The sequence below is a fragment of the Pimephales promelas genome, chromosome 7 (assembly GCF_988280905.1).
Source record: "Pimephales promelas chromosome 7, fPimPro1.hap1.1, whole genome shotgun sequence".
Taxonomy (NCBI): domain Eukaryota; kingdom Metazoa; phylum Chordata; class Actinopteri; order Cypriniformes; family Leuciscidae; genus Pimephales; species Pimephales promelas.
Genome location: NC_142775.1, coordinates 34,484,176 through 34,511,789, shown reverse-complemented (window position 1 = coordinate 34,511,789; position 27,614 = coordinate 34,484,176). Strand labels below are relative to the sequence as shown.

Below are 27,614 nucleotides of genomic sequence, written 5' to 3'. Positions count from 1 at the left end.
CTGTGAGAGAGTCATTGCTGCAAATGGCCTACACGTATTAGTGCTTATTGTTAAGTCATCTGTTAGCATAATCTCCAGTATTACCAGTCCTATATTACAGTATGAGTCATATTAGAAATCACAGTAATGATTTATCACAATATGATTAGGTTTCCTCAAAATTCAAATGAAAAAGTGTTTATAAGTTAAATAATGTGCTAATGACTATTATTGAATAGTAGAGTCAATTGTTGAGGAATATGTATGTACATTTACAGCCAATATCCTAGAAATATGCAAGCTAAGCAACTAGTTAATATGAGAATAAAATGAAAATTGTACCCTAAACTAAAGAGTTACTGATTTAAAAAATAATAATAATACTTGTGACATCAAAAGACTTTTACATTGTTTAAAAAATATATCTATTTCAAAAGATATTTATATATAATATAGATTATGTATGTATATATAATCTATATTATATATGAATATTTTATATATGAACAACACATTTTCTTAAATATTTTTATGCATGTGTATGTATTTATATATACAAAATAATTATACACAGCACACACACATATTATGTAAACAAAAAACTTTTAATTTGAATGTGATTAATCTTTGTACAGCCGTAATTTTTACTAAAATAAATGCAGCCTTGGTGAGCATAAGAGACTTCTTTCAAAAACATTAAAACTCTTATCAATCCCCCCACGCACTTAAATAGCTACAAATATATAAACAATACAAAATATACAAAAATCTCTAGTGGTTGCATATCCCGCTCGCTCAGCCCTCACTTGTAAGATGCAAAACCTCCACATGCTTCATGAGTGAGAACCTAATCCCATCTGCGGCATGACACCTTAGCGGGTTATGGCATGGCAGGACCTACTGTATGCGTTTTCCTGGGATTAAAGGACACATCCTGCTCCAGCGGAGCGTTTTTTTAAGGCAGCTTCACCCCGCTAAACACGTCAAGCCCACCATCAGGCAGCCTAAGATCTCACAATCATGAAATCATCAGAGCACTAAACAAGCAGACCACACTTCCATCAAAGAAAGAAGAATAGAGAAGAGAGAAAGATCTTTGAGCTCCCTCAGCTGAGACCTGTTGCCATGGGATCTGTCAGGATTTTTAAAGGATTAGTTCACCCAAAACTGAAAATTCTGTCATTAATTAATTACTGACCCTGATGTCGTTGCAAACCTGTAAGACTTTCGTTCATCTTCGGAACACAAATGAAGATCTTTTTAATGAAATCTGAGAGCTTCATTTACAGTTGCAACTTCCATTTTCAAGCCCCAGTAAAGTAGTAAAGGCATAATAAAAGTAATCCATGTGAACAGAGTAGTTTAAACTAAATTTTATGAAGCAACGCGAGTGCTTTGTTTGCGCAAAAACAAAACAAAAAAAACAACAACATAATTTACCGCTTTATAAAAAATATGATTCTATATTTTTTGTGTTAATGAACTCTTTAATAGTGGATTGTGAGAGATCTGATGGCCATTAAGAGCATCAAGACCAGGGTTTCCCAAACTGGGGTTGTACAATTGAAATTATTACAATTGAAATGAAATAATATAAATTAAAAATATTCCTAAATACAAAAGTACACACATCATGCTAAAATAACACTGATCTAAAAATGCAGTTTGATGATCCATTGTACTGAAAAATATGACACAATAGAAGAGAGAAATTGAGTTTTCATGTTTGAAATCTACTCAGTACAAATCCACACAAACAAATTCTTTAAATTAACATGAACTTAAAATATAATAAGCAAAGAAACGGCCTTGATCTGGTCACACACCAGTAGGTTGAACATGTGCTATTGACTGAAGTATAGAAACCTGTCTGAAAACCAGTGGCGTTTTGAAGGACATCTCCTTGACAAGCCACTTTGAGCTAAAAAAAAGGACCTTTGTGAAGTTCAAAGGGGAGAACTGTGATAATGCCTAATCAATTTGAGCTGACATGCTTTGAAGGCGATCCTCCCTTTGTGTGTGTGTGTGTTGGAAAGAGACTGCGCTCGGCCTAAGGGCCTGCCTGCCTTTGTCCCAGCCGTGCAGAGCAGCGAGGCTCTCTTTAGGACCCGTGGCTCTCCTTTGTCCTACATACACACAAGCATGCTCGGTGTTAATGGTGGGTGAGCATGTGTGACACTCAGTCAAGTGAGCAAAACATTTGCTTATATGACAGGAGGATTTGTTTTGTTAACAGTACTGACATGAAACTCGAATCCAATGGAATGTTCCTACACAACTACACCATTCTCAAAACTATAACTGCATTTAAATCAAATGCATTTTGGACAAGAGCAATGAAATCATCCTTAAATAGAATAGCTCACGCCCCAAAAATGAAAACTGTCAACATTTACTCACTCTCATGTTGTTGTAAACCTTTACCCATTTCCTGAGAGATTAAAATGAAAGAAGCAATACAAATTTTACTTGTTGTGACTCCATATCAAGATATCTGATAACAATTTGGCTAAATATTTCTCCCATTACATAAGGACTTACTGCAGCTGTCTAGTTCTTACTGAATCTGAGACCGCTTAATGTCACAAGACAGCATTAGAAACACACACACAATAAAACTGTCATGATTTGTTTCTCCATTAGAGCAACAGGTAAAACCTGAAAATCACTGGAAGATGAAGGTGCCCAATTAAAGAAATGAGGCGAAAATTGATTTCTGGCACAGTGACTTTACACTACAACACCTCATATCTATTCATTGCTACTCTGAACTGTCATTAACAGTTACATGCATTTAAAGTACCTACAGTCAAGTTAACCTTTTGGAAAACGTAGCTAATCTATTCAAAACCCCCCAAAAAAGTATCTAACAAAATTAAAGCTGAATAGTAGCATCATGTCATTAAAATGAACCATAGGGATGGACGGATTCGATAAAATAAATCAGATTTCTCTCTGGTATGTGAGGGAGAGAAGAAAATAAAAGAGTGCAATTAATTGTCTAACCTCGCTATCCTGTAAAGCTGCGTGACAAAAGACACCAACATTGAAAAGTTGTTTCTTTTTAAGAAATGAATAGTTTTGTTCAGCAATCAAATTACTGTTCTTATGAAAACTGATAACAACAAAAATCAGTTTCCACAAATAAACAGCACAACTGTTTTCAAAATTAAATTCTGCCATGAAGAAAAAATTATATTTTAAATATATTTTAAAATAGAAAAGTTATTTAAAACTTTAATATTTCACAATATTACTGTCTGATCAAATAAGAGACTTTTCAAAAGCATAAGGACCCTAATCCTTTGAGAAGGATTAGTTCACTTTAAAAAAAACTTTTTCTGATAATTTACTCGCCCCCATGTCATCCAAGATGTCCATGTCTTTCTTTCTTCAGTCAAAAAGAAATTAAGGTTTTTGATGAAAACATAGGATTTTTCTCCATATAATGCACTTCAGTGGGAACCAAATGGTTCAAGGTCCAAAAGACAGTTTCAGTGCAAACTGCAAACTGTTCAAAGGGCTTTAAACGATTCCAGACGATGAATAAGAGTCTTATCAAGAGAAACGATCGCTCATTAAAAAAAACCCCAAAAAAACAAAGTTTAAGTTTTATAAGCTCAAATGCTCGCCTTGCTCTGTTCTGACTCTCCTGTTCGAACTTGTTCATCAAAATGAATGAATCTTTTTTCGAGTCATTTGGTTCATTCAATGAACGAATTGACTAATTAGAAATTGACTCAGAAAAAGATGGCGAGCATTTGAGCTAATAAAACTTAAACTTTGTTTTGTTTTTGTTTTTATGTTTTTTAAATGAGCGATTGTTTCGCTTGATAAAACCCTTATTCATCATCTGGAATCATTTAAAGCCCTTTGAACAGTTTGCAGTTTGCACTGAAACGTCTTTTGGACCTTGAACTGTTTGGTTACCAGTAAAGTTCATTATATGGAGAAAAATCCTGGAATGTTTTCATCAAAAACCTTAATTTCTTTTCGACTGAAGAAAGAATGACATGAACATCTTGGATGACATGGGGGTGAGAAAATTATCTGCAGTTTTTCTTTAAAAGTGAACTACTCCTTTAAGGCAAAGCTACACTTAACACTTTACTACATTAGTTACTTCCCAAATCTGCTCATTATTCATCAGCTTTCAACTAATACACAAGCCAAAGGAAATGAACAGTACAGCTCTGAAGAATGAAGAAATCACAGAGCTTTATTGAGCATTTAAGTCTACACTTGTGAAATCCATTGAATAGGAGCTAATTTCATGTCAAAACAATGCAAATACCCCAGCAGCGAGCGGCAGGAATCATAATATGCGGCCCCTGAGAGCCCAAGTGTCATGGGGGCTATAGTGCCAGCAGTAATGGCCTAACGAGGTTACGTCTCCATAGGAGACACAGCAAATGGGGGGTTGGTCTGAGAGCATACAACACAGAGGGGCTGACACCCCATATTAAACAATGTGTTTAAGTATCGGTGGTGTCATAAATAAATAATAAACGACTTTAACGAGCCTGAACAGGAATGATTCTTGCTTTATAAGCCTTTTAATGATCTGCAGCCCTTAAATAGAGATCTATGATTTCTGGGATGTAGAAAATCACGGACTCCAGGCCCGAAACCCAAGACCAAAACTAATTTAAAGCATTCTAAAATAAACCAAAATAAGATACAAAGTGACAGCAAATCTTTAGGTTTTAGCTCTAAGAGCTTATTGAAACGATATTTTAATGTAGTTAAAAAAAATAAAAAATAAAACTACATAGTAATTAATTTACTGTATTATTTTGAAATAATTTACATAGAAAATATGGTACTTTTTGAAGTAAATATAAATTCCAAAATACCCCCAAAATAAAAATAAAAAATACCATAAATGGATAGACAAAACTTTATCAAAGACAGTGATATAACATTTATAATAATTAGGATCACACCTGAGTCCTCTGTGCCCACATTTGTCCACAATTACAGGATTAAGGGCTATAAAGTGAATATGGTTTGAGGGCTACAGTGCAAGACTGCTATTTAAATATGAAGTCTGCATGCATGTTATTAATTATTGCATGCAATATTAATTATTAATATTAACATCTGCATATTGTATATTTATAGTTGTCATAGCCTTTATTTTTTTTATATATATATATTTATTAACCTTTACAAATAAAATGTTCATAGCATGTACATAGCTTGTAATATATTCTTGCTAAAGCACTTCTGGGTAGATGCAATTGCATTTCGTTGCTTGTACTCGTGACATGCAATGACAATAAATTGAATTCTATTCTATGTCTCTATGTGAATTAATGCCATGGTTTTCGTCTACTACACACACTCAAGCACATGACAATTGTTGGTTTCAGCATCTGCTATATCACTATATGAGGGCACTCCACATGAACATGATCTCCAGAGCTGGATTCAAGAAAAATTCTAATGTAAAAACAGAATTTGGGAAAAAATAAAACTCATACAGTAGGCCCACAAAACCATACAGATGATACAACATGCCTTTACACATCCCGACCTATCTGCAAAACATAACCAAGAGATGTATAGGGCAGCACAGTTGATGTAATGGCACCAGAGAACAAGCTGTGTGTGTGTGGGTGAGAGAAAAGGTTCTGGTTATCACAGTCACAGTGTGAGGTGCAATGGGGTGGTTATCTAAAGACCAGGCCAAACGGTCGAGCCACGACATGATTTTCCTGTCTTATCAGCAGTGGGTGATGGAGCGATGGCCCTCGGCGGCGTGGGGGTGGGGGAGGATCATGCACCATTAACAGGCAGGGCGGACACAAGAATACAACAGACATGTACTGCTTATGTACACATACATGCTTTGGACGTCCTCCAATGTCAGAATAGTGCTGCATTTCCAGAGAGAAACAATGAGACAGTTCTTGACAGGGATGCACAAAACTACACATTTTAAAAACCAGCTATTCAGTGGGTTGTGTGAATGAATTGGACAAGGAAACGGAAACCCTGTGCAATTAGCCTGGTTTCAGGTTCAACTGACACAAATCTGAAAATGCTTTCTAGGGTTAATTGACACTAGACAAGAAGGGGGTCCAAACTCGTTTAAATTTGGCTTTTTTTGCCTTAAGAATATGTTTTCTTTTCCATTACAATGCACAAGGACATTTATTTTAGCCACCAAATTATATGAAGGTATTTTTAATGACACAACAATGTTTGTGGAGAACAGCTCAAAACTGATTGTGATGATCTCATTTGCAAGTCAATTTGCATAAGTGTATCTGTTAAATGAATAAATGCAAATGTTAAAAAAAAAAAACTTGAGATGTGATGCAATGGTTATCTAAATGTGAATGGCTTTAGCAGGATTGAATTTAAAAAGATGCAATTTTTCCTAGAATAATTTTGTTCAGCATGCTATATATTTACTTAATTCTATCTAAAAATACAAAAACAAACCAATATAAAAAAGAGAGAAAGAAAAGAGAGATTGTTTTAACCCAATTTTGGGTAAAATATGGACAATCCCAGCCATTGGGTTACATTTTTAAATTACATTTTTAACCCAATGGCTGGGTTTGTCCATATTTTACCCAGAATTGGGTTAAAACCCAACATTTTTTAGAGTGTAACAAACAATAAACTAGTTCTAAAAGCAAAATATGTTTGGATTAAGTCACATTTAAAATCATTAATAACAGACTTGCGATTGCATATAAAACTGTATCAAGGTTTTATACTAAAAAGGAAAAAATTAACAATATATTTCCAAGACATACAAAGGTCTGGTAAGCATTTTTTTTAAAACTCCCATGACTATGGAAATTCTGTGCACAGTAAATACAAACACTCATCTAATATTTTTCAAGAAATTGACTCAATTTTAGGAAATCAGATGACAAGCACATGGTTTGATGCGTAATTTCTTGGTGCGTAGTACATTTTACTTCAAGAAAATGAAGTACAATACCAGCAAACCAAGGCTTCAAGCACTCTGATAAGTGATTATCACAGTGAGGGCAGAACGTTCAACAACACAAAAAAATAACAGCTTCAACAAAGCGCAGTCAAAGCACTAACACAGATCTGTAGAAATAAACATGCCAGCTTCCTCAGGCAGACACACAGGGGCAAGGGATATCGCTGACTATTGATAGACCCGGCTCAGACCATTTCGCTTTTGTGAGTGCTGACACAATAGACGTAATGTCTGCAGTTCCAGTCAAAGGAAATGGCCCTACCATTCCCTTATCAAGCACAAAAGCAACAAACAAGTAAAAAAAAAAAATTGGAAGTCATCACCATTCTAGACACTTATTTTAATAAAACAAATGTTGAGAAAGCTATATATTGTCGGAGCTCTGGACTATCAGCATGTCTGCAGGGGCCTCATGTATAAAACTTTGCATAGATTTCATGCTTAAAGTGTGCGTACGCACATAAGGCAGAATTTGAGTACACACAAGTTTTCAGATTTATAAAACCGTACGTACGCCAGAACTTGCGCAAAATTCACTTTATAAATCCCAGTCAGCGGAAGAATGCGCGCACATGCGTCTCTTCCCCGAAATAACCATATATGGAGATTACAACGACTAGTTTTACTATGCATATCCTCATCTGCATATCATTTGCATAAGATTATTCATCCACGTGATAACTTGTTTAACGGTACAAGACGTTAGTAAAATATGAAATGCAGATGTGCCGTCACATTTTTACAAACATAATTTTTTTTTAGTAGCCTATCCTTGCCTTGTTTTTGAATAAATAAATCAAATAGTGTTAAATACATTTCAGAGAAAGTTTTTCTCAATCTATTCCACTGGCCAAATAGTATTTTTAATTGATGTATATTTTAATGGAAACAGACAGACCTTGTTGTGCATAAAAATTTTCTCAGACAATCTGCTATTAGCTATACATTAGAACAGCATGCCAGAGGAAAAGTGTTCAAAAGCATTGCATCCACAACAAATAGGTCTATTTCTATTTATTGAATATACTTTTTTGTAACTTCTCTGATTTCATGTAGTTAAGTCTTTAACTCCATTAATGAGAATGGCATATTTAATCTAAATGTTTATTTCAGAAGTAAACCATAGTTTAAATCATTCTTTTATTTATTTAAACTGTTATTGTGAGCATGCTCTGTATTTATGATTAGGACTCATAATGAAGATTTACGGATTTACTTCATCTGCCGTTAGATAGGCTATGCGTCAGTTTCACTAAAAAAAAAAAACTCAGTCACACTTCTCGTCCTCGGTCGAAATTTCATTTTGTAACATTAGGCGTTTTTGATTTACATGCCATTTAATGTTGATGATCACCTTATTTTACATATGCGTCTGCTTATATGCTATCGCTTGTTTCTGCTTCTTCTCCACATGTCTTTTGATCTGGAGATTCAGTACTCATTCAGAAGATGCCTAATAGCGCCCCCTACACAGAAAGTGGAAAAATTACGTCAATGGCGGGGAAGCGTGCATGGGATCACAATTTGATTAAAGATTACAAAGAGAGAAATTTTTATTGAATAAAATAATTCCACCCATGATTCACTCACAATAAGACCAGATCCGTGCGTTAAGTAAATCGGATCAATTTTCATGTTGACAACCACCACTCTGAGCATTATACTGTTCTGTTTCGTGTGAAAGACGGGTGTCTTGTGGCGGCCGTGAGGCTGTCCGCAGGACATTCTCTGACACAACACTAATAAAAAAAAAGAAAAAGCCCCACAGTGAATCTGACAGCTGGAGCAGAGCCAGGGCATGATAAACGCTGTCACTGTCACAAGCCTGTAATAAATGTGAGCTTCACAGAGGGAAAGAGAAAAAAAGAGAGAACGGAGAGAGAGACAGAGGAAAGAAAGCGGGTTAAGGAAGACCCCCTGAGAAAACAAGGCGTTGCTGAAGGGCTACCTTTCAATTTAGACAAAGGGTTGCTGAGCATTGAATACATTTGCAGGATTTTTCAGTGTACAAACTGCCTGCGAAGAGTCTGACCCGCGTGTAATAGCGCTGAGAGCACCATCAGCACGGGCTACGGGAGAACCCGGGCCATAATTGGCGACGTGATTGCCTTCTGTGATTCATGAGTATGCATCAGATCTCAATTACACAATCTTGCCAAGAGTCCTCTTTAAATATTTACTCAGAGCGTCTCAGCACGCAGGCTTGCAGCGCGTGCTGCTTCCATCCATTGTCCTTGCACTTCTTTATTCAGGCATAATGAAGGGGAGTCTGCGGCAGTCTGCAATAATAACCATGATGATGATGGTATGTTATGCCGTTCAGGCTGCAAAGTTCCTGAACCTTACATTTGTAATGAGTCTCTTCATTAGTCTAAACACCGTAGCTGTGGACTCAATTTCCTTAAACTGCGTCTCTGTGTTGCAGAGTATGGGAAAGATGTAAAAAATAACATTGCTTTCTGTTTTAATCTAAGGTCTAGTTTTTCAGTCCATAAATTTTATATTATTGTTCCAATATTTGCAGAGCAGGACAAAAAAAAGACAGTGTGTGAAATCTACAGCAGTGACCTGAATTACAAATCAATAAAGAAAACAACTCGAACACTTCCAGGTCAATAGATGAATCCACAGTGGAACACTCGTGCAAAAATATATATGTATTATATATATATATATATATATACATATGATATGGCAGAAAGTGTTTTTACAGAAGAGGAAATACTCTCAGAAGAGGAAAGAGGAAGTATTTTTACATCACGTCACATTTTTTACATCATGGTAATCGTATAAATAAAGATAACTTGAGATATATTTGAAATGAATGGTTGATATATTGAACAATTCAATAAATATTATTTAATAAGGCATATTTTGGGAATTAAATATCTTACAAATACAAGGTAGTCCATCTCATATAATAATTTTTATTTGGAACTTAATAAATTAACCAAAAGATTATTCATAAACAAAATATCAATGAAATTCAAAAAATGAAGATTTTCATTTTTTGAAGAGATTTCAATCATATTTCAAGAAATTCAAAAACATAAACAGTTCTCAACAAGTGTCTCAGCTGAAGGGAATAATACAGTATTTATCGGTTTTAATATATCGGCCACATTTTCTTACCAGGCCGATAACGATAACATTAAAAATGAACATATATCGACAGTATCCCTCTTACAGCAAACGTGTCGCTGTCAGATTGGTCTCTGAGATCGGCAAATTGAGAGATCTTTGATCGAGTCATTAGAAGCGATTAATCGAAGGATAACGATCGGTAGCCGATTAATCAAAGCATCCTGGTTACACCAGGATACCTGGTTCACACACACTGGTGAGACTGGACACCAATGATGCAGAGCGTTTGAGTAAAACAATGTTGAGATTAAATTAAGACAGCATAGTAAATGATAAACTTTACACCAATGACATAATAAGGAGAGTGCCAAGTAACAAGAACAAAAAGAAACATAGAAATCCTGGAGGGGATTGTCTACAGCGGGCATTTCAAACTGTTGCATCAGCACTGTGGTTAAACACCTTCATCCAGAGCTGCTGACATGTTCAACAAGTCGAATACTGTCACTGTAGCTACAGGTCAACTTCTAGACGCAATAAAAAACCCACCGTCCACAACAGAGGCATGAAAGCTCAATTCTCAACTGAGACAGCATTGATAATGAGGGCCAACATGGCAACTCATTACTCAGAGGAATTCTATCAAAGAAAAACAAAAATCCCAGAAAATTCCATGTATAATGCTCACTAGGGCTGGTCGATACACAATATTTACGGTACATGCAATACTAATTTGTTGGCAATGTATAAATCAACAATCGTTGAGATTATTATTTATTTATTTTTATTTGCCCACTCAGTTTCTGAAAAACCACATCATCAAGCTAGATTCACAGCTGCTTCTTACTATAGCAAGTGTTAGAATTAAAACGTTTAAATATTGTCTCTGATTGAAACCTCAACAGCAAAAATGCAGAGTACAACAAATTTTATTTTTAATTTTTTTATCGGCCCCTACTCATACGTTTTTTTTTTTTTTTTTTTGCTTCTTTGGGAGACCCATTTCACTGTAACCAATCTACTCTGTACCTTTAAAACTGTATTATTGTAATGTTTAAACTAAAGAGGTATTGTGAATAAACAAAACGAAACGAAACTAAACTAAAGGTTTCTTCGATTAATCGGTTCCATGAGTCATCATACAAGTTCACAGAAGCTTTTAATTATTTAAAGATACCTGTCTTGATTATTTTCAATCATTTACTCTTTACTACAAAAACTAAAATAAGATGAAATAAATCAACCTTCTACAGGATAAGCTATATAATTGATATTAAAAAGTTATTAAGATATTTTCAAAGCTATAAAGCCTAGTCCTAACACACACTCACACACTTCAGGGATAAACACGGCTGAACAGATGTACTGTAACACACCAAGCAAGCTCATATCAAAGCTGCTTACTTCCTCAAACATACACACTGTGGATATTAAGAGCCTTAGGGGAATTATTTACAACTCATACATGTTATATTCTCATAAATGTGACAATTCAAACAGTAAACCACTGCTGAAGTTACAGAGCGGTCGTTGAGTATATAAACAAATGCACTTTCATCCGCAAGTAGCTTCAATGGGACTATGGTGCAAAGATCCTATTTGCTTCCTTTTTGTACGTCTTCCTCTTTCTGTTCAGCATAGACACAAAGCTTCAACAGCACTCATCATTCATCTTTAGAGGCGATTTGAGTTTTACTGTTTATTTTTATGAAGACATGCAAATTCGTGCTGGAAAGCAGTCGGTCTCCCGCTCCACGGCATGAATTTTAATAGATTGCTTAAAAACTCAGAGCGCTCTCCACATCACTATTAAAAATCTGCTTCTTAGGAAGAATCTAGTTGTAAATTACAGTGACAGGGCAAGTAGCTGGACAGAAAATGCAGAAAGTCAGGCAGCACCTGAAGCATTTGAATTTGTCTCTGGATAAGTGAATCACCATAACCATTTTCCCCTTTAGTCATGCTAGAACGCATCATTTCAAACATGTTAGCATAACTCTGCCTGCCTAAACACTTTACAACAGCAGCGTGAAACCAGGGACAAAAGTGCAGTTTACCCTTTCAATCTCTGATGGTGAGCTGATTAAAAGAATATCTCACCCCAAAAAAGTCTCTTGAGACGGCTGTCTGGCGGTTTTTGAACATCCATTTGGCTATAATAAATAGGGGTGGAAATTTTGTAGGCACCTCAGTCAAATCAAATTTATTTGTGCAAAATGAAGTAATTGTAATGATTATTACAGACGATAGTCTAATAAGTTTAAAAGGCTGCATTCACACACCAAGGCTATCTATTTTAACATATTAGACCTTTTGTCCTGTAACTGACTGTTTACAATAAATTCACACCATAAAAGCATTTTAAGATGCAAGTGTGTTTAACCATTTTGGGTTTTACCTTTCATGTAATGTGTAATAGAGCAGTTTGTGAATGTAAAAGGTCTGCAAAGTTTCAAAAATCAAAGTGCATGAAAAAGGAAGTTATTGTCTCCCAAAAGAATGAACCGATTCTGAACTGCCTGAAACGAGTCGTCAGTAATCAGTCAGTAAACAAACAAATTTGCATAATGTCAGTCTATGGTTTTCATTGGCTGCCTGTGAACAATGTTTGACTCGCCCTCAAACACTGTAGTTGTAGCCGAGGCCTGGAAGAGTGTGTTTCGTATTATCAACATGTTAAGAAGATGAGGATGAGGACTCTGTCTCAAACTGATATGGTAAAATTGTTTGTATCAAAGCTGCGTTTACATGGACCCTTATAATCGGACCGACAGCTCAATCGGACTAAAAAAACTCCATGTAAACGCATAAATCGATCCGATTGAGCTCGATCCGACTGTAATTGCGATCGGATTGAAAGGAGTGGTTTACTCTTTACGTATGACGCACGGAACGGGCTGTTCTTCCTGTTGAATAAAGTGTAATTTAAATGAGTATTCTCATTTCACTCAGTGTCTGAGAAGTGAAGCAGGACAACGTCCCACCAGTGCTTGTTTTAGATTCTCATCCACACACGACTTTTGGGCGCAGGGTTTTACTGCGTGATAAATATAAGCGGCACGGCAAAACGGTTCATGCTCATCGTCCCAAATCATGACCAGTGGAAACCATGAAACCATTAAAAACGTCCTTGTTAGTCCAATAAAAGCTTTTATTGACACCAAGCTCAGCAAACGTCTCGTTTTTCAAAGTGGGGAACTATGACGTCAAAGAGGATAAAACACCACCCCCGCCGGCTATCAACACGGCCGGTTTAGCCCCACCCACTGATTCGTGCATTACATGCATAGCTAAATAACATAGATGCCTACCTCGTGATGACAAACCGGGTCGAGAGTGAAACTCATTATAATATGCAAAACTGTTATCCACTCACAGCAGTGGGCGTTTACTTCCAAGTCTTCAATGCGAGACGCCCATAAAAACAGAACGTTTTTGAGCTAGGCTCAAAACTAGGGTAGAAAATAGCCTATTACTTATTCATTTTGATGTTTTTTAATGTAAAAACGAAGCGAACGTCATAAGTTGACCTCAGACAACAATATAATAAAATTAAAAAGCCAGTTCATGACCCCTTTAAGTCTGTTTTTTAAAACAAATAAAGAACCAATTGAGGAGAAGAGTTATGCGCGAACAGTGGCATATTCATGAAGTGTGCACATGTCAAAAAGTCAATTGAGATTTGAATATTGTGACATATAAACGCGCACATCAACCCGATTACTTTATTTATCATTCATATAAACACCTTGATCGGATTCATCAATCGTAATGATTTGATTCCGACTGTGTCCATCCATGTAGCTACTGTGTATCAAGTGCTAAGGAAGATCCAGAACTGAAATTCAGTTGTGGAAATGGGCGTTTCATTTCCAACATGTGCTGTAAGTGGTAGACCAATCGCAACAGACTGGGCAATCTGACCAATCAGAGTAGAGTAGGAGGGGTTTAGAGAGAACGGATCCTTATCAAATCATTTCAGACACTGTGAGAAAATAGATGATGCCGCAGTGTATATTATTAGAAAATTTCAAAAGTTTTTTTTACACTTGGATGCATTTAGGGGACCGCCAAAACTAAAATAGAAACTTTCAAAATAGCATTGCATGGGCACCGCCGAGCACAGCTGCATGCCGTGAGCATCCTTCAGACATCGATCAATATAAGTGAGTTTCGCATATATACTGCATTTCAAACGGCATAAATTATGCCTTCATGGAGCATTTAGAAGAGAAGACAATGAAATATCAGCTGGTGAAAGTGCACACTCTATCAAGCAAAGAGCACATCCTGTGCAAATCTGAAGTTTCATAATCATTGAAGATAGAATCACAATGCAACGGAAAGTCATTTTTTCCCCACCCCCAATAATAAATGCGTCATTTGAGGAGTTGAAATACAGTGCATGAGTCATTTGGACAACTTCATAAAATTTTTTGGTGTTTTTAATCATTCATGTCATGGCACTTGACAGCATCCGGTCACTGTAAGCTTCACGGTATGGAAAGAGCTGTGAAATAAAATGCATAAAAAATCTCTACTTTTGTTTTGCCCATAACAAATAACAGCATACGCACAGGTTTGGAATGACATGAGGGTGAGTAACAGATAGAGAAATTTCATTTCATTCAAGTAATGAAGCCCAGACCTACCATAAGAAATAAACCCAAAGCCACCCTAGACTGATATGTGATATGTTCCCAGAGATACTACTATGTGATGTGGCACATTACCAACAAATCAGTATAATATGTCAGCCTCCAGGTAAACTGTGCTCAAGGGAAATGCTGTCTGAGAAAAGAGCCAGTGAGGGAGCTAATGATGAACGTTACTGGATAAACATCGCAGTGTGCTGAACTGTGTGGCTGCACAGATCCGACCATGAAAAGCCACCAAATCCCTGCATTGTCAATTACCATTATCAGCATCTCTGGCTCACGGCTCCAAGCTGCTGAACTGATCTCACGGCTGGCAGAGCGCACGCTGTGTTGTGCCCTCTCCGAAAAAGCATGGCATATCCGTTTCTCAACATTTTGCGCTTAGGAACAGTTCACCCAAAAACGGAATTAACGTTGTATTCTTTTACTATACCCCAAGTAGTTTCAGTTTCTTTCTTCAGTGAAACATAAAATGGGAACGAATTCTGATCATGGCTGCTATTTTTATAGCAATTACAAACAACTCTACTTTGTTAAACATCAAATCTGGATTTAATTTCTATTTCAATTAAAGAATGACAGTCAAAATGTAATGAATCTCATGCTCTGAATAGCTGCACACTGTCATCTGGGTCAGGTACTGAAAATTTGTAAAAAGATAATCACATCATGGTACATTTTTTGAACCCTAGTGTGCAGTATCAGTAGTGCATGACCCGTCAAGCGAGCTGAGACCAGTTGCTGGAGGTGTTTTTGACATGACGTTGGATCAAATGTATGTGCTCTATTCAATGCCTGCTTTTGGACATTGGACTTGCACTCTGCTTTATCTGATGTTGGGTAACTGAGACACTCTAGCGCTCTCCTTGACTGCTAAATTAACAAAAAGCAACAAGGCCAAATGCATTTGTTGCACAGCCGGTATAAGGTTTTTTGGATGGTTCAGATTCTTCTACCCAAACTCTACTTATTAACTCTATTAACAGCTTCACTTACAACAAACATAAAACTTGTCAACCAATGGGGATTTGTCAGGACCAAAAATTGTGGCCTTCAAAATAGTGTGGGGTCGGTAAGATGTGTTTACTGTTTTTAAAGAAAGTCTATTATGCTCACCAAGGCTTAATATGGCAATAATATAATTAGGCAATATGAAATAAAATGTATTCCTGTGATGTTAAAACTGAATTTTCAGCACCATTTCTCCAGTCTACAGTGTCACATGATTAGGGTTGGGTATCGAGAATCGAGTATCGATTGGAACCGAGACTAAGTTTTCGTTTTTCCCGGAATCGTTCAAAAGTTAAAATTTAGATTCCCAGTTTCGATATTCACAGTCCGCCGAGCGGAAGAAGAAACTGCTGAACAACACCAACGAAGAAGCGTCTACCGGAAGTGTTGGCATAACCACGCGAGTCGAACATGATACCTTACGTCGGCGATCCAAAGTGTGGCTTCACTTTTCTAAAAATAAGGAAATCTCGGCAAAATGCAAAATTTGTGACAAAAGGAGTATTTTTACAGAAGGAGTATTTCCTTCAGAAAGGATTATTTCCTTCAGAAAGGCCGTTGGTTAGCAAGGTTAGCTAAACTTTTTTGACCCTGCCTCTTAAAAGAATCGGAATCGAGAATCGTTAGGAACCGGAATCGAAACAAGGAATCGCAATCGGAATCAGAATCGTTCAAATTCAAACGATACCCAACCCTACACATGTTCCTTCATGAATCATGCTCAGGGAACATTTCTTGATTTTTCAAGATGCATTGATAAATAGAAAGTGTAAAAGAACAGCATTTCTATGAAACCATGAAGACATTTATAATGTTACAAAAGACTTCTGTCCATTACATCCTTGCTTAATAAAAGTATATTTTTTACTAACCCCAATCCTTTGAACAGTAGGGTTTAAATGTTAAGCAATTGAGATGTAGACATGCATATAAAAGCCAAGTTCTGTGCCATCACACTGCAAAAAAATGTATAACGTCCAAACGTGCAGTTTACAACCAATACTGATAATCTCAAAATGATCAGTATATCAGTCTGTTACGGAAATATGATCTCAATAAATGCAATCTCATACTATCAAACCAAGCCAATCGTCATGACACAACATCTATAAAATCTTGTTTGAGAGCCATAAATCAATATTATAGAAAGCCAAAACACATATCCATTATGGACTTTTAAAATTATAACCAACCAGAGGAGACTCTTCCAATAAAAGCCCAATGAATGAAAGCACTTTAAAACGCCAAGAAACGATCAAATCAGAAATTTGCCATCCTTCAAAGAAAAGAAGCGGGAGGAAAAAACGAGAGCAACAGAGCAGATTTTAAAAGCTCCCTCGTCTTGTTCTGGCATCTCTAGGTCAGCTCATTAAAACAGATGGGGGTTCAGCAGTAAGTTCAGCATGAGGATGTGAAATCAAAGCCATATGCTTCGGAGCAGCATCTGCCATATTATTACAAACACAACAGCACCAAGACCACAGGAACATCAGTAACAATAATGCTTTGAGAAAAAAAGAAGAAAAAAACTCAATCCCCTCTAACCCTTTGAAGCCGAGGAGCAAAATGCCACATCCGTCCTGAGCGAATCCATCAGTTTAAAAGCAGTCAAAAAACTCCAACAGTCAGTGCTGAAAGTCAATACTTTCCTACAGCGATTCTTTTTCAAACCAGCCCGTAAAGAAATCAAATGACAGCGTGCATTAAATAACATACCTGCAGTTGGGTGGAGGATCCAGAGTGATTTCTGCGAGCTCTTTCTGGATTCTGCGAGGGAGAGAAAAGAGAAAGGGAGAGATGGTGAGAAAGCTGTGAGAATTGCAAGCAGCCGGGGAATTACACTGCCCTCTACCTCTGCCGCGTTTACTGCACGGCTGGCTCTCCCTTCAGCACAGCTAACATGGCTGCTTCCTCTTTGTTCTCGGAGGCATAACCCGAATCCCATAACAGGAAAACTTTGCCGTGCTCGTTTCTGCCTTTCTCTCCATCGCACGCCGTTGATTTTCACCTCGGCTCAAAGCCCTCGGCCCTTAGTTCCCGCCCCACCCCTCGTCTGAGCGTTTAAGTCACTTTAAGCACAAAAGATTTTCTTTTAAAGCTTATATGCAAATGAGGTAGAAGGAGGGAGGGGGGTGTGCTTCGGCATATTTGACAAGAGCTTTAATGCACAGCTCGGGTGCTGTTACTAAAGCATTATCAACAGCCTGTGAGGGAGCCAGGGCAGGATTTTTGACATTTTCGAAGAATAACTGTTTGATCTTTCATTTCTCCCACATTGAGAAAGTCTATGGCGTTTTAATGAGCGCTGATATGGATTGATTGGTTAACAGCGCCAAATCCCCCTCGCTATGAAATATATGGGTGTATTTGCAAAAAAAAAAAAAGCATCTCGGTTAAAACAGAGGCCATGAGGCAGAGCGATTTGACTCACTTCTCTTGCTCCTCACAATGACTTTATGTAGGAGTTTCTGGAGTCTCGGGAGAACTTCTGATTAGTGCGCTTCATTGAAATTAAATATAAGCTGATGACACATCATACGGTTTCTTTGCTCAGGCAGTTAAGTCATCGTCTAAGCTTAGTGCTTTTGTTCTCAAGTACGGCACACAAACGCCAAAACCGTTAATTGGCACATTGCAAAAATAACTTGAAACAATTATTCACAAAAAGTGATGATGAAAAGGGGGTGTTGGCAGAATACATGCCTGGCTTTACAAAATGACATTTAATCCTCAAAACAGCTAGAGAGTGAATGGCATCTTTACCTCTTCGCACTGGAGGATAATTTGGCTGTTGTTTTGCTGGACAGTTTGGTGGATTTCTTCTGCTGTTGTGGAGGCGTGGGTTGTTTTCGCTCCTCTTGTTCCTCTGGTTCTGGCACCGGAGGATCTCTCTGATCCGCATCGGAACTACCGCTGCTGGTGCTGGGACTTTCATCATCTGACCGTTGTCTTTCACTGGACATTTTCCACCTTTGTAAAGGACAACAATGAATGCGATCACAGAATAGCCCAAAGTTCTTCTGGGGTTTAAGAACATTTGCTCAGTAACTCAACGTTGCCTGGAACCCTAACCCTTAAGTTTCTAAATACAAACAGAAGCAAGTCATATTTGATGAGCTTGCCAGGAAAATAAGCAAACACTCAAGTGACGAATCACAGGAACTTCTTGAAGAATATTTCTACAGACAATCAGTTGTAAGCTCTTTAAACATGTATTTCTGTATTTTTACTAGTACTTTGTAATTAAAAATACTGGTTTCCATACCAATTTCTTCAAGTAACACTTTCCTTGTTAAAAGTCGTAAGTGTGCACAAGTCAGAATGGCTAAAGTTCAATTGAAAAATTACTATTATGATGTCAGTAACAACTAGAATACACACAAGAATTTTAAAAATTAGGCCTATCAGGGAAACTAAAATAGATAAGCAAATATTTGAATAATTATAAGAAACAAAAACATAATAATCACTGGTATCTGAACAGGTAAAAGTAAAACTTGAAAAGGTATCAGCAACAGCTGGAAGTGAATAGCTAATATCTGAATCACAGATTATCATAGAATTAATTGAATAAACATGCAACACAGAAAAAGAGTCACTTGTCACTATTGGAATGAATAGTAATGAATAAACACTATAGTAACTTGATACTACTAGTAATAAACGTTAAAAAAATAGGTATTCGTTTAGGGAATGAACGCTAAAACTGCTTGCAATAACAGCAACAATCAAAAGGACTCCAATATTTGGACTCTGACAACACAAGCAAACCTATAGCCGATCCAATTACATCAAACTGTTGTCATTCTGAAGGACAAAACGTCAACGTTTTCACACGTTAAGCCACATACACACCAACTTAATCCATTAGCGACTGAGCTGATAGTATTTGTAAATAGCGCAGCGGCAACATTGTTGCAACCATTATGACGTTTCACATGGATCCGCGATAACATTGTATCAGTTTTGCGCTTAATGTTACAAGCTGCAGAGCGACCATCACACGTCCACAAAACCCTCCTCTGCAAAAACAGCCTCGAGTTTTTTTCGCTTTCCATCTGCTGAATAGGTGCAAGTGGCTGAGCTTGTGAGACTAAACGAGAAAAACACACGGTTCTGTTCCAGCAGAATCTATCGCTGAGAAGAAGAAGGAGATTTCAAGAGCTGCAAAGGAAAGCAATAATTGCACCTATTCGCAGCATGTCCACCCCCTTCACTTTAGGAGAACAAGGCGATATCGCGAGCGGATTGCGAGAAAAATTCGAGTCGTTTAACGCACGCCGGGGCGAAAAGATCCAGATTGGATCTTTTAAAATCCTTTGTAAGAGGTTTGTTATGGTAGGAGGCACTCCAGTATCAGCATGGTGTACCAACTGATGCGTGAAGTCAGTTTCGAGCTCCCCTCTCTTCAGAGCTGAAAACACTAAGAAAGGACGATATTACCCCACCTAATGTGGACTCTACGACACCCTTAGAGGTTCTCCTTTACCTTAGACGCGGTCCTGTCCTGATCTGGGGTGGTAAGGAGTGTTAAAAATCCAGTTGAAATGGAGCCGGGAAGACGACGGGCTCCGGCCGAGCTGTGAACATTGGAGAGTAGGAAGGAGAGGAGGCGCTGCACTTTTACTCGGAACCGACGGGTGGCGCTGTACAGCGCGTGGACATAAGCGTCTACCGCGTTGGATGGTCCCACATAACCTTTAGTTAAACCGACGTGAAACTGTATCACTTCTCGATATGCTCCGCCTGAGATGGATTTAAATGTGTGACACCGTGCGTGATGTGGAGAAGACAAGAAGACATCACCGGCGACCGTCGTGTCTCGTCTCGTCGAGAATGAGGGGATGTTGTTGTGGCGTCAGGAGGAAGTTTTGACATGTTGTTATTGTGAGGGCTCCATGGTGAGAGCAATCAGCTCACGGAAACTTTGAGCGTGGGTGAGAAGTTTGGCTGGAATTCCAGTGCAGGTGGGAGTCCCTGTGCAGCACTGCATGACTTCTCTATTGTCTGCTTCACTAGAGTCTGTACGACTTCTCTATAGAGTGTATTTCTCTAAGAGTCTGTATTTTAGTTTCTGATCAGTGGTATAGTCTGCTTTTTTTTAATATAGTCTACAATACATTTTGCTATGGAAAATGTCTGTAGTGCCATAAAAATAGTCTACTGCTGGGACTTCTAGTCTATAGCATTGTGCTCTATATAATATGACTTTTAGTCAATATAGTACATTGTGCTTTATAATAATACACTACTTAGTAGTCTATTCTGCTCTTGTGTAGTGTGACTCTATGGTCTGTTGTCTGTAAAGTATATTGTATGATTTCTCTGTAGTGTTAATAGGCTTCTGCTGAACTTTTCTAAAATAACATTAGACTTACTGATCTTACTGCTCTCTATAGCCTATTAAATTGTGCTCACTCAGTATATTCTTATTGACCTCTAATACTTGCATTCTGCTTAATATGAGTAGTCCACACTTTGTACTATATGGCTTCTCATTTGTCTGCTGTAGTATGTACTGTTATAGTATATAATTTGGGCTTTTATAGTCAGTATCTGTGTCGCTGCATCCTAATTTGCCTATGCCCTGAAAGAATGTACTGTTTTTGTGAAGAAAAACTAGCCTACATCATTTTTAGTGCTTCGTTATAAGCTCTGTGGCTTAGTCACATGCATCCTGTCACCGTTTAAACTGCCCTGTCAATCATCTTGTCACTGTAAAAATCCTCTGCATTCAATTTAATTTAATGTCCTACCATTTCAGAGAGATATGTAGTAGCACATTGATATGCCAGTCGTGGGTCTTTCATGCGGAGAATTCCCCTAATGTTGTTGTATTGCATAATAATTCGAAAAGTTAACGACCAAACATATCTTTACTAAAGTTCAGAATGCTGTAGTGTTGCAGATTGATTATTATATGGATAGTCTGCAGGATGGTCGCTCTCCAAGATCCCTGCTCTGTATGCTTCTTGACTTCTGAAATCAGCGTGGCTTTATTTAGAAGAAGTACATACTTATTCTAATATGTGATGTCTCTAAAGTATATAGTACATACTGCATTCTAATTACTGTAGTTTTACATTACTTATCTGTAGTTTAAAGTAGGCCAACATGTTGATGTAATATATTGACTTTTCTACACTGTAAAAAAAAATATATATATATATATTCATGATTTACAATCACAACATTTTTTTTTTTGTCAAATCAACTTAGATAATTTATGAAATTCAGATAACATAATATTTTGAGTTTCTGGTGATTAAATTAATCTCCTTCATTGTATTAGCTCAATTTTTTTTTCCATTTCAATGAACTTAAAATTTTAAGGCAACCAGGTTACTTTTTTTTTAAGTTAAACCAACAATGTTTGTTTACAGTATATTGCTTTATATTCTATAGCATACTATAATATAAATGCTCTTTATATTAAAGCATATTCCTACTGTTTGAGTTCTGTTACAGGCATTTGTATTGCTCTAGTTCTTAACTGGTTGGTCTGGATGGACTTGTTCGAACAGCATGTTCTGCATTTTTAATAGTCTGTATTGTATATAGTACTTATAGTAGATTTACTACAAGTCATAGTATGTGAGTTATGACATATAGAATTCTTCAGTACATTCTGTTTCCCCTCAATGTAATGAACTGAGTATGCACTGTAGACAAGTCTTGGAGTTTAGCCAACACAATTTTAAAAAGCTCATTGTTATTGAATTAAATCTGAATGGATATTTTCAGACACTCCACTATGAAATTGTCTGTTTTTTGTAATAAATATTTTGACATGTTAAGGAACACTGCCTAATTATTTCCCTTTCTGGATTGTTACACATCCCTCCTCTGACAGCTTTTAAAAATAGCTCTGAGGTTGCATGTGTATTTTGGTAGGCCACTCAGGTATCTCAAAAATGCACAATTTATTCTGTATTACTAGTGGCCACCCATCTAGCTTTAGATAGCATTCTTTCTTTTCTTTTTTTTAGTTTTCAGTCCAAAAGTAAGATCTTTACCTTTATTTTGCTGACTTGATTCAAGTTCTTTGAGCTGTTGATGCATGCATTGATGATCATCTTGACACAAACTGGTTAAAACGGCTCAGAAAAGGTCTAGCACAATTTGTTTGCAGGTAGTAAGTATGACTTCAAGATACTTTTTCAGAGCCCTTATCTGTGATAAACTGTGATTGTTCTCTGTCAGTGGACTGAGATGTTAATCTCTGTATCATTTGTATGCCTCGTAGGAACTCGGTTTCAGTTTCGCCTGCTTTGAAATGTTAGATTAAAGAACACTTTTGAAGCAAATGATGTCACGCTTCAGTAAACTAGAGCTGTAACACTTTTTTTTTTCCCCCGTCTGCTACGAGGCCGTCACTCTAAGCATATTCTAAGTGATAATCTCCAGGTGAGATGGGAGCAGGGCAGGTTTAGGAGGTTGTATTAGTTTTTTCTATTTTTTCAGAGCCTCGGCAGCGTGATGTGTGCGGGTGTCTCGCTTCTTGTGCTTATCGTGTGTGACAGCGCATTGACAGCAGGGGGAAGGAAAAGAAAACAGAACCGTGTGGGTTTGTGCTTGCCACTGGATGTCAAAAAAAATGACACGGGAGCTTAGAGTGAAATACAAAAGCCATGATATGAATCAAATATAAGAGGAAAGATAAAACGCTTTAAATGGCTTTTGAGGACAGGAATGTTGAAAATTAAGAAACGGCAGAATAGAAGCGACTACCTGTGAACAATGTCTACTTTGACTCGTTTTATCCGAGGCCTGGCGAAGTTTGTTTTGTTTTGTTGAATCCTCAAAAAGATGCTGTTTACTGTGACGCGAAAGTAAATTCACTTTGCATGCCCTTCCAAAGGATGAGGACTCTCACTCAAATTGATGCGGCATCGTAACTGTTTATCTCACTGCGTGTAAAAGTGCTGTGGAAGCTTCTAATCCTGAAATTCAGATATGGCAATAGGCATCTAGTTTCCGACAGGCACGCACGCAATGTCCAATCCTGATTCCTGTTGAGGGCCACTGTCCTGCAAAGTTTAACTCCAACCCCAATTAAACACACTTGAACCAGGTCTTTAGGCATAGAAACTTACAGGCTGGTGTGTAGTTGGAGCTACTGTAAAATCTGCAGGACAGTGGGACTCCAGGACCGACTTTGGACACCCCTGCCGTGCAGTCACAACCAATCACAACAGATTGGGTCAATCAGATCAGAGTACAGTAAGAGGGGTTTAGAAAGATTAAATCGTTTACAGACACTGAGAAAAGCAGTAATGCTGCACTGTATATTATGAGAAAATTAAAGTGTTTATTGACCTAGGATGCATGCAAACTGTATATTGTAGAAGACCTTAAATAGAATAATAGGGGCACTTTAAATCTCTTTAGTGCGATTGCTCGACAAAACAATTCCATAATCCTTTCTCTCTAAATGATGGATTTATATTAATAATGTTTTAAAAACCCTTACATGCAATAGCAGAGGCTTGAATACTTTTTCTCATGCTATTCAATGCATTTGCCAATCAGAACAGTTGCCGTTTACTGACGAGCCTTAAAGCACACATCCCCTAAGACTGATCATTTGGGCCTTAAAGCACACATCCCCTAAAACTGATCATTTGGGCCTTAAAGCACACATCCCCTAAAACTGATCATTTGGGCCAGATTGAGTGTTGAAAATAATTATTTTTGAGAATATATGACACTTTTAAAGGCACTCTATGCAAGATCTGTACCTTAATATAACAGCTTCAAAGTCGTTTTGGTGGTTAACAAAGTCATAGTAGGGCGAATCATCCTGGTAGGAAAGCTTGGGGGGGACGCCGCCGGAAAAACCAGCCATGCAAGTTTGAGAGTGGCGCCCCTGACACAGCGCGTGAGAATCACAAAATGGTTTACGGCAACGACGTCACACGCATCAACAACATCATACTGTATGAAGCTACTTTCGAAACAGGGAAAGAGAATCGGACCGTGCTAGAAACCGGACAAGAGTCCACTCGGTCGGGCTTTCACTCGTTGGCGCGAGCTTAAAAGCTGCACTGGATTGTAACTGCGATGCTGACCTGGCGATCTTGTTGATGGACTTGTAAGTAAATCTCTTATTTATAAACTTGTTTGTATTTGTATACTAGTTGTTTCTATATTGTATGTTGCTGCACTGGCTTGTGGTATGTAATTTTTTACGGTGCTGTTCATTCATCCGTTGTTGATAATAAGACCAGTTCAATAATTCTCACATGTCTATAGCTTTCGATTACCAGAGCTTTAAGCAGACTTCCTAAAAACAGTCGTTTCTCTTAGTCTTGTTGTTTTTTCCGTTATGTTTTATTGCCGAGCTTGCCACAAGAGCTAGTTTGCCAGCTGAACTCAGGTGTTGTGATGTGTATTTATCACGTATCTTTAGTCCTGTGTCTGGTTCGGATTTCTTATGACGTGTGTAAGTTACTGTTATATCAAGTTTATCTGACTAACAGTACACTTCCCGACTGTAACTTCAAATTGTGTTGATTATGAATCAATCAAATCTTGACGCTGTTGATGTTGATTCTTGCGATTACCATGAGGACATAGTCAATATCTCACATAATTATTAGGACATATATAAGCCTAGAGGTTGTAAATAATTGAACACAATTTGCTATTATGATAAATTGTAATCATGTCTAAATCATAACGTCCAATGTTATGAAATAATGCGACGTACATTTAACTTGATTGATGTCATCTGACATTTTGTAATTTTAACATTACAATCAAAAAACATGAATGAAATTATACAGTAGCCTATACACTATAGGCTATTTACTTCTGATTTTGCAGAAATCATGTAAAAACGCTATAAGCCAGCAAACGCGATAGGCAACTTTATTATTAAAAAGCAGTCTAGCACTTGACAGTATATGCAGTAACAGGGGAATAACGGTTATTTACGACAGTGCAAGTACACCACAGCGGCTCTAGAGGTCACTGTTTTACAAAAAAACCAGAGAGTGCATAGTGTGCCTTTAATACAACCAAGGAAAAAATCTATTTGACGCCTTTAAAGTCGAAATACTGTTTGCAACCCATTTTACTTTCATAATGTTTCAGTGTGACGCAAGAAAAAATGTAGGACGAGACTTGATTTTATCCATTGTGAATTGCTTGAATTGTGAAGAGTGTACACAACCGATGAATTAGGGCGTGTCCACCAAAGCGTTTTTCCACACGCCTGGCGTATATGTTTTAAATTGTTTTCAATTGGAGCGTTAAGCATTTTTTTTCACGCTGAAGCGCCAACCACCCAGCATTTTTTACTGGTCGCAGAGAGTTGAAAAATGTTCAACTTTGGATAAAACGCAGCGCTCCTCAACATTCTTTCTGAACAACGACATCAGCTGGCTATGGAAGCTTGTTTCCACCACTGAATTAAAAAAAAATAATAATATTTGCGACTTTTTATCTCACAATTGCAATATGAAGTCAGAATTGCGAGAAATAAAGTCGCAATTGCGAGATATAAAGTCGCAATTCTGAGAAATAGTCGTAATTGCGAGATATAAAGTCACAATTGTGAGAAAAGTCGCAATTGTGAGAGAAAAAAAACACAGAATTGCGGCTTTTTATCTCACATTCTGACTTTCTGACAATTGTAAGTTTATATCTCGAAATTCCGACATCTTTTCTCAGAATTTAAACTTTTCTCTTTTCTCAGAATATAAACTAGCAATAGTTATCAGGCCAATTCTAAGGGGAAAAAAGAATAACTTTTTTCCCCTCAGAATAGTTTATATCTCACAATTCTGACTTTACAACATGCAATTTCGACTTTATATCATGCATTTCTGACTTCATAACATGCAATTGTGAATTTATATCAATCAATTCTGACTTTATATCTCGAAATTATGAGAAATAGAGTCAGAATTGCGAGAGCATTAGAGCAACACCAAGGTGAGTAAATGAGACTTAATTTTCATTTTAGGGTGAAGTTGGTGAACTCTCCGCTTAAACACATAAATTATGATCCTTTTATTTCCTTTTCTCTATATATTTATAGCACAAGATGGCCTATAAATGCCATGTTGCATTTAGGGAAGCTGTTTCTGATTGAATATACTCGTGTGTACTGGAAAATGCGCTGAATGACATATACAGGAAGGAAAGAGCATTGGGACAGACAATAATAGTGCCTATAACAAGGGAGCTGTTATGGATATTGTGCTTGCCAAGAGTTTTTTTGGGGGGGTCTATAACAATAAATGATGCTGTATTCTGGAAACTGAAAATCCATGTGGGGTTGTGGTTGACCTACAACAATTTGTGTAAACCGTTTGCATACAAAAAATCTTCTGCAACTCAAAGGCATTTAAAACCTGATATAATGAAAAAAAGAGTCCTGTTGTAAATATCAAGTTTACTTTACCCAGAGCATCGCTAAAAAAACATACAACACTCACTGCCTCCGATAAAAATCCATGTTTCGTGCCTTAAAGGTTAAACGAGTGTAAATTTTGGGATTGCTTTAACCCAAAATGATTGTGCTCTTGAATATTAATGAGCTCCTAATTAGGCTGTCAGCATACAGAGGCGGAAATGGACATTAATATTTAATTGCACAGCTGGTTGCTGTTCCTATTGCATTGAGTTTTACTGATTCATGACAACACTTCTTAATAGCAGTAGAGGACTGGCTTTTGAAAGTCAACTTTACTTTATACCATGTGCATTTTGGCTGACACGCAGTGCGTGAGTAGATGAGATGTGTTTATGCATATTCCGAGAGTCTCTATAACTAATTCAATTAGCATTGTTTAAATACCAGTGTCTTGCAGCAACAGGGCGTTTTGCTCCAACGGCTTTTGTATGCAGATATTACTAAGAGAGCAGCTGTGTGCAATCTGTTCTGCATTTCCTGACCT

The 27,614-nt window shown here is 37.3% G+C and overlaps 1 protein-coding gene across 1 annotated transcript in view; it reads right to left on the bottom strand.

Annotated features, from left to right (window-relative positions):
• Positions 1-20,333, bottom strand: part of ube2e3 (ubiquitin-conjugating enzyme E2E 3 (UBC4/5 homolog, yeast)) — a 44,372-nt gene extending 24,039 nt beyond the window's left edge. The window contains exons 1-3 of the mRNA XM_039683651.2: positions 20,195-20,333; positions 18,469-18,675; positions 17,422-17,472 (exon numbers count right to left, since the gene is read on the bottom strand). Coding sequence (XP_039539585.1) covers positions 17,422-17,472; positions 18,469-18,668 — 251 coding nt within the window. The 5' untranslated portion in view covers positions 18,669-18,675; positions 20,195-20,333. The remainder of the gene's footprint in view (positions 1-17,421; positions 17,473-18,468; positions 18,676-20,194) is intronic.
• Positions 20,334-27,614: the final 7,281 nt, after the last annotated feature.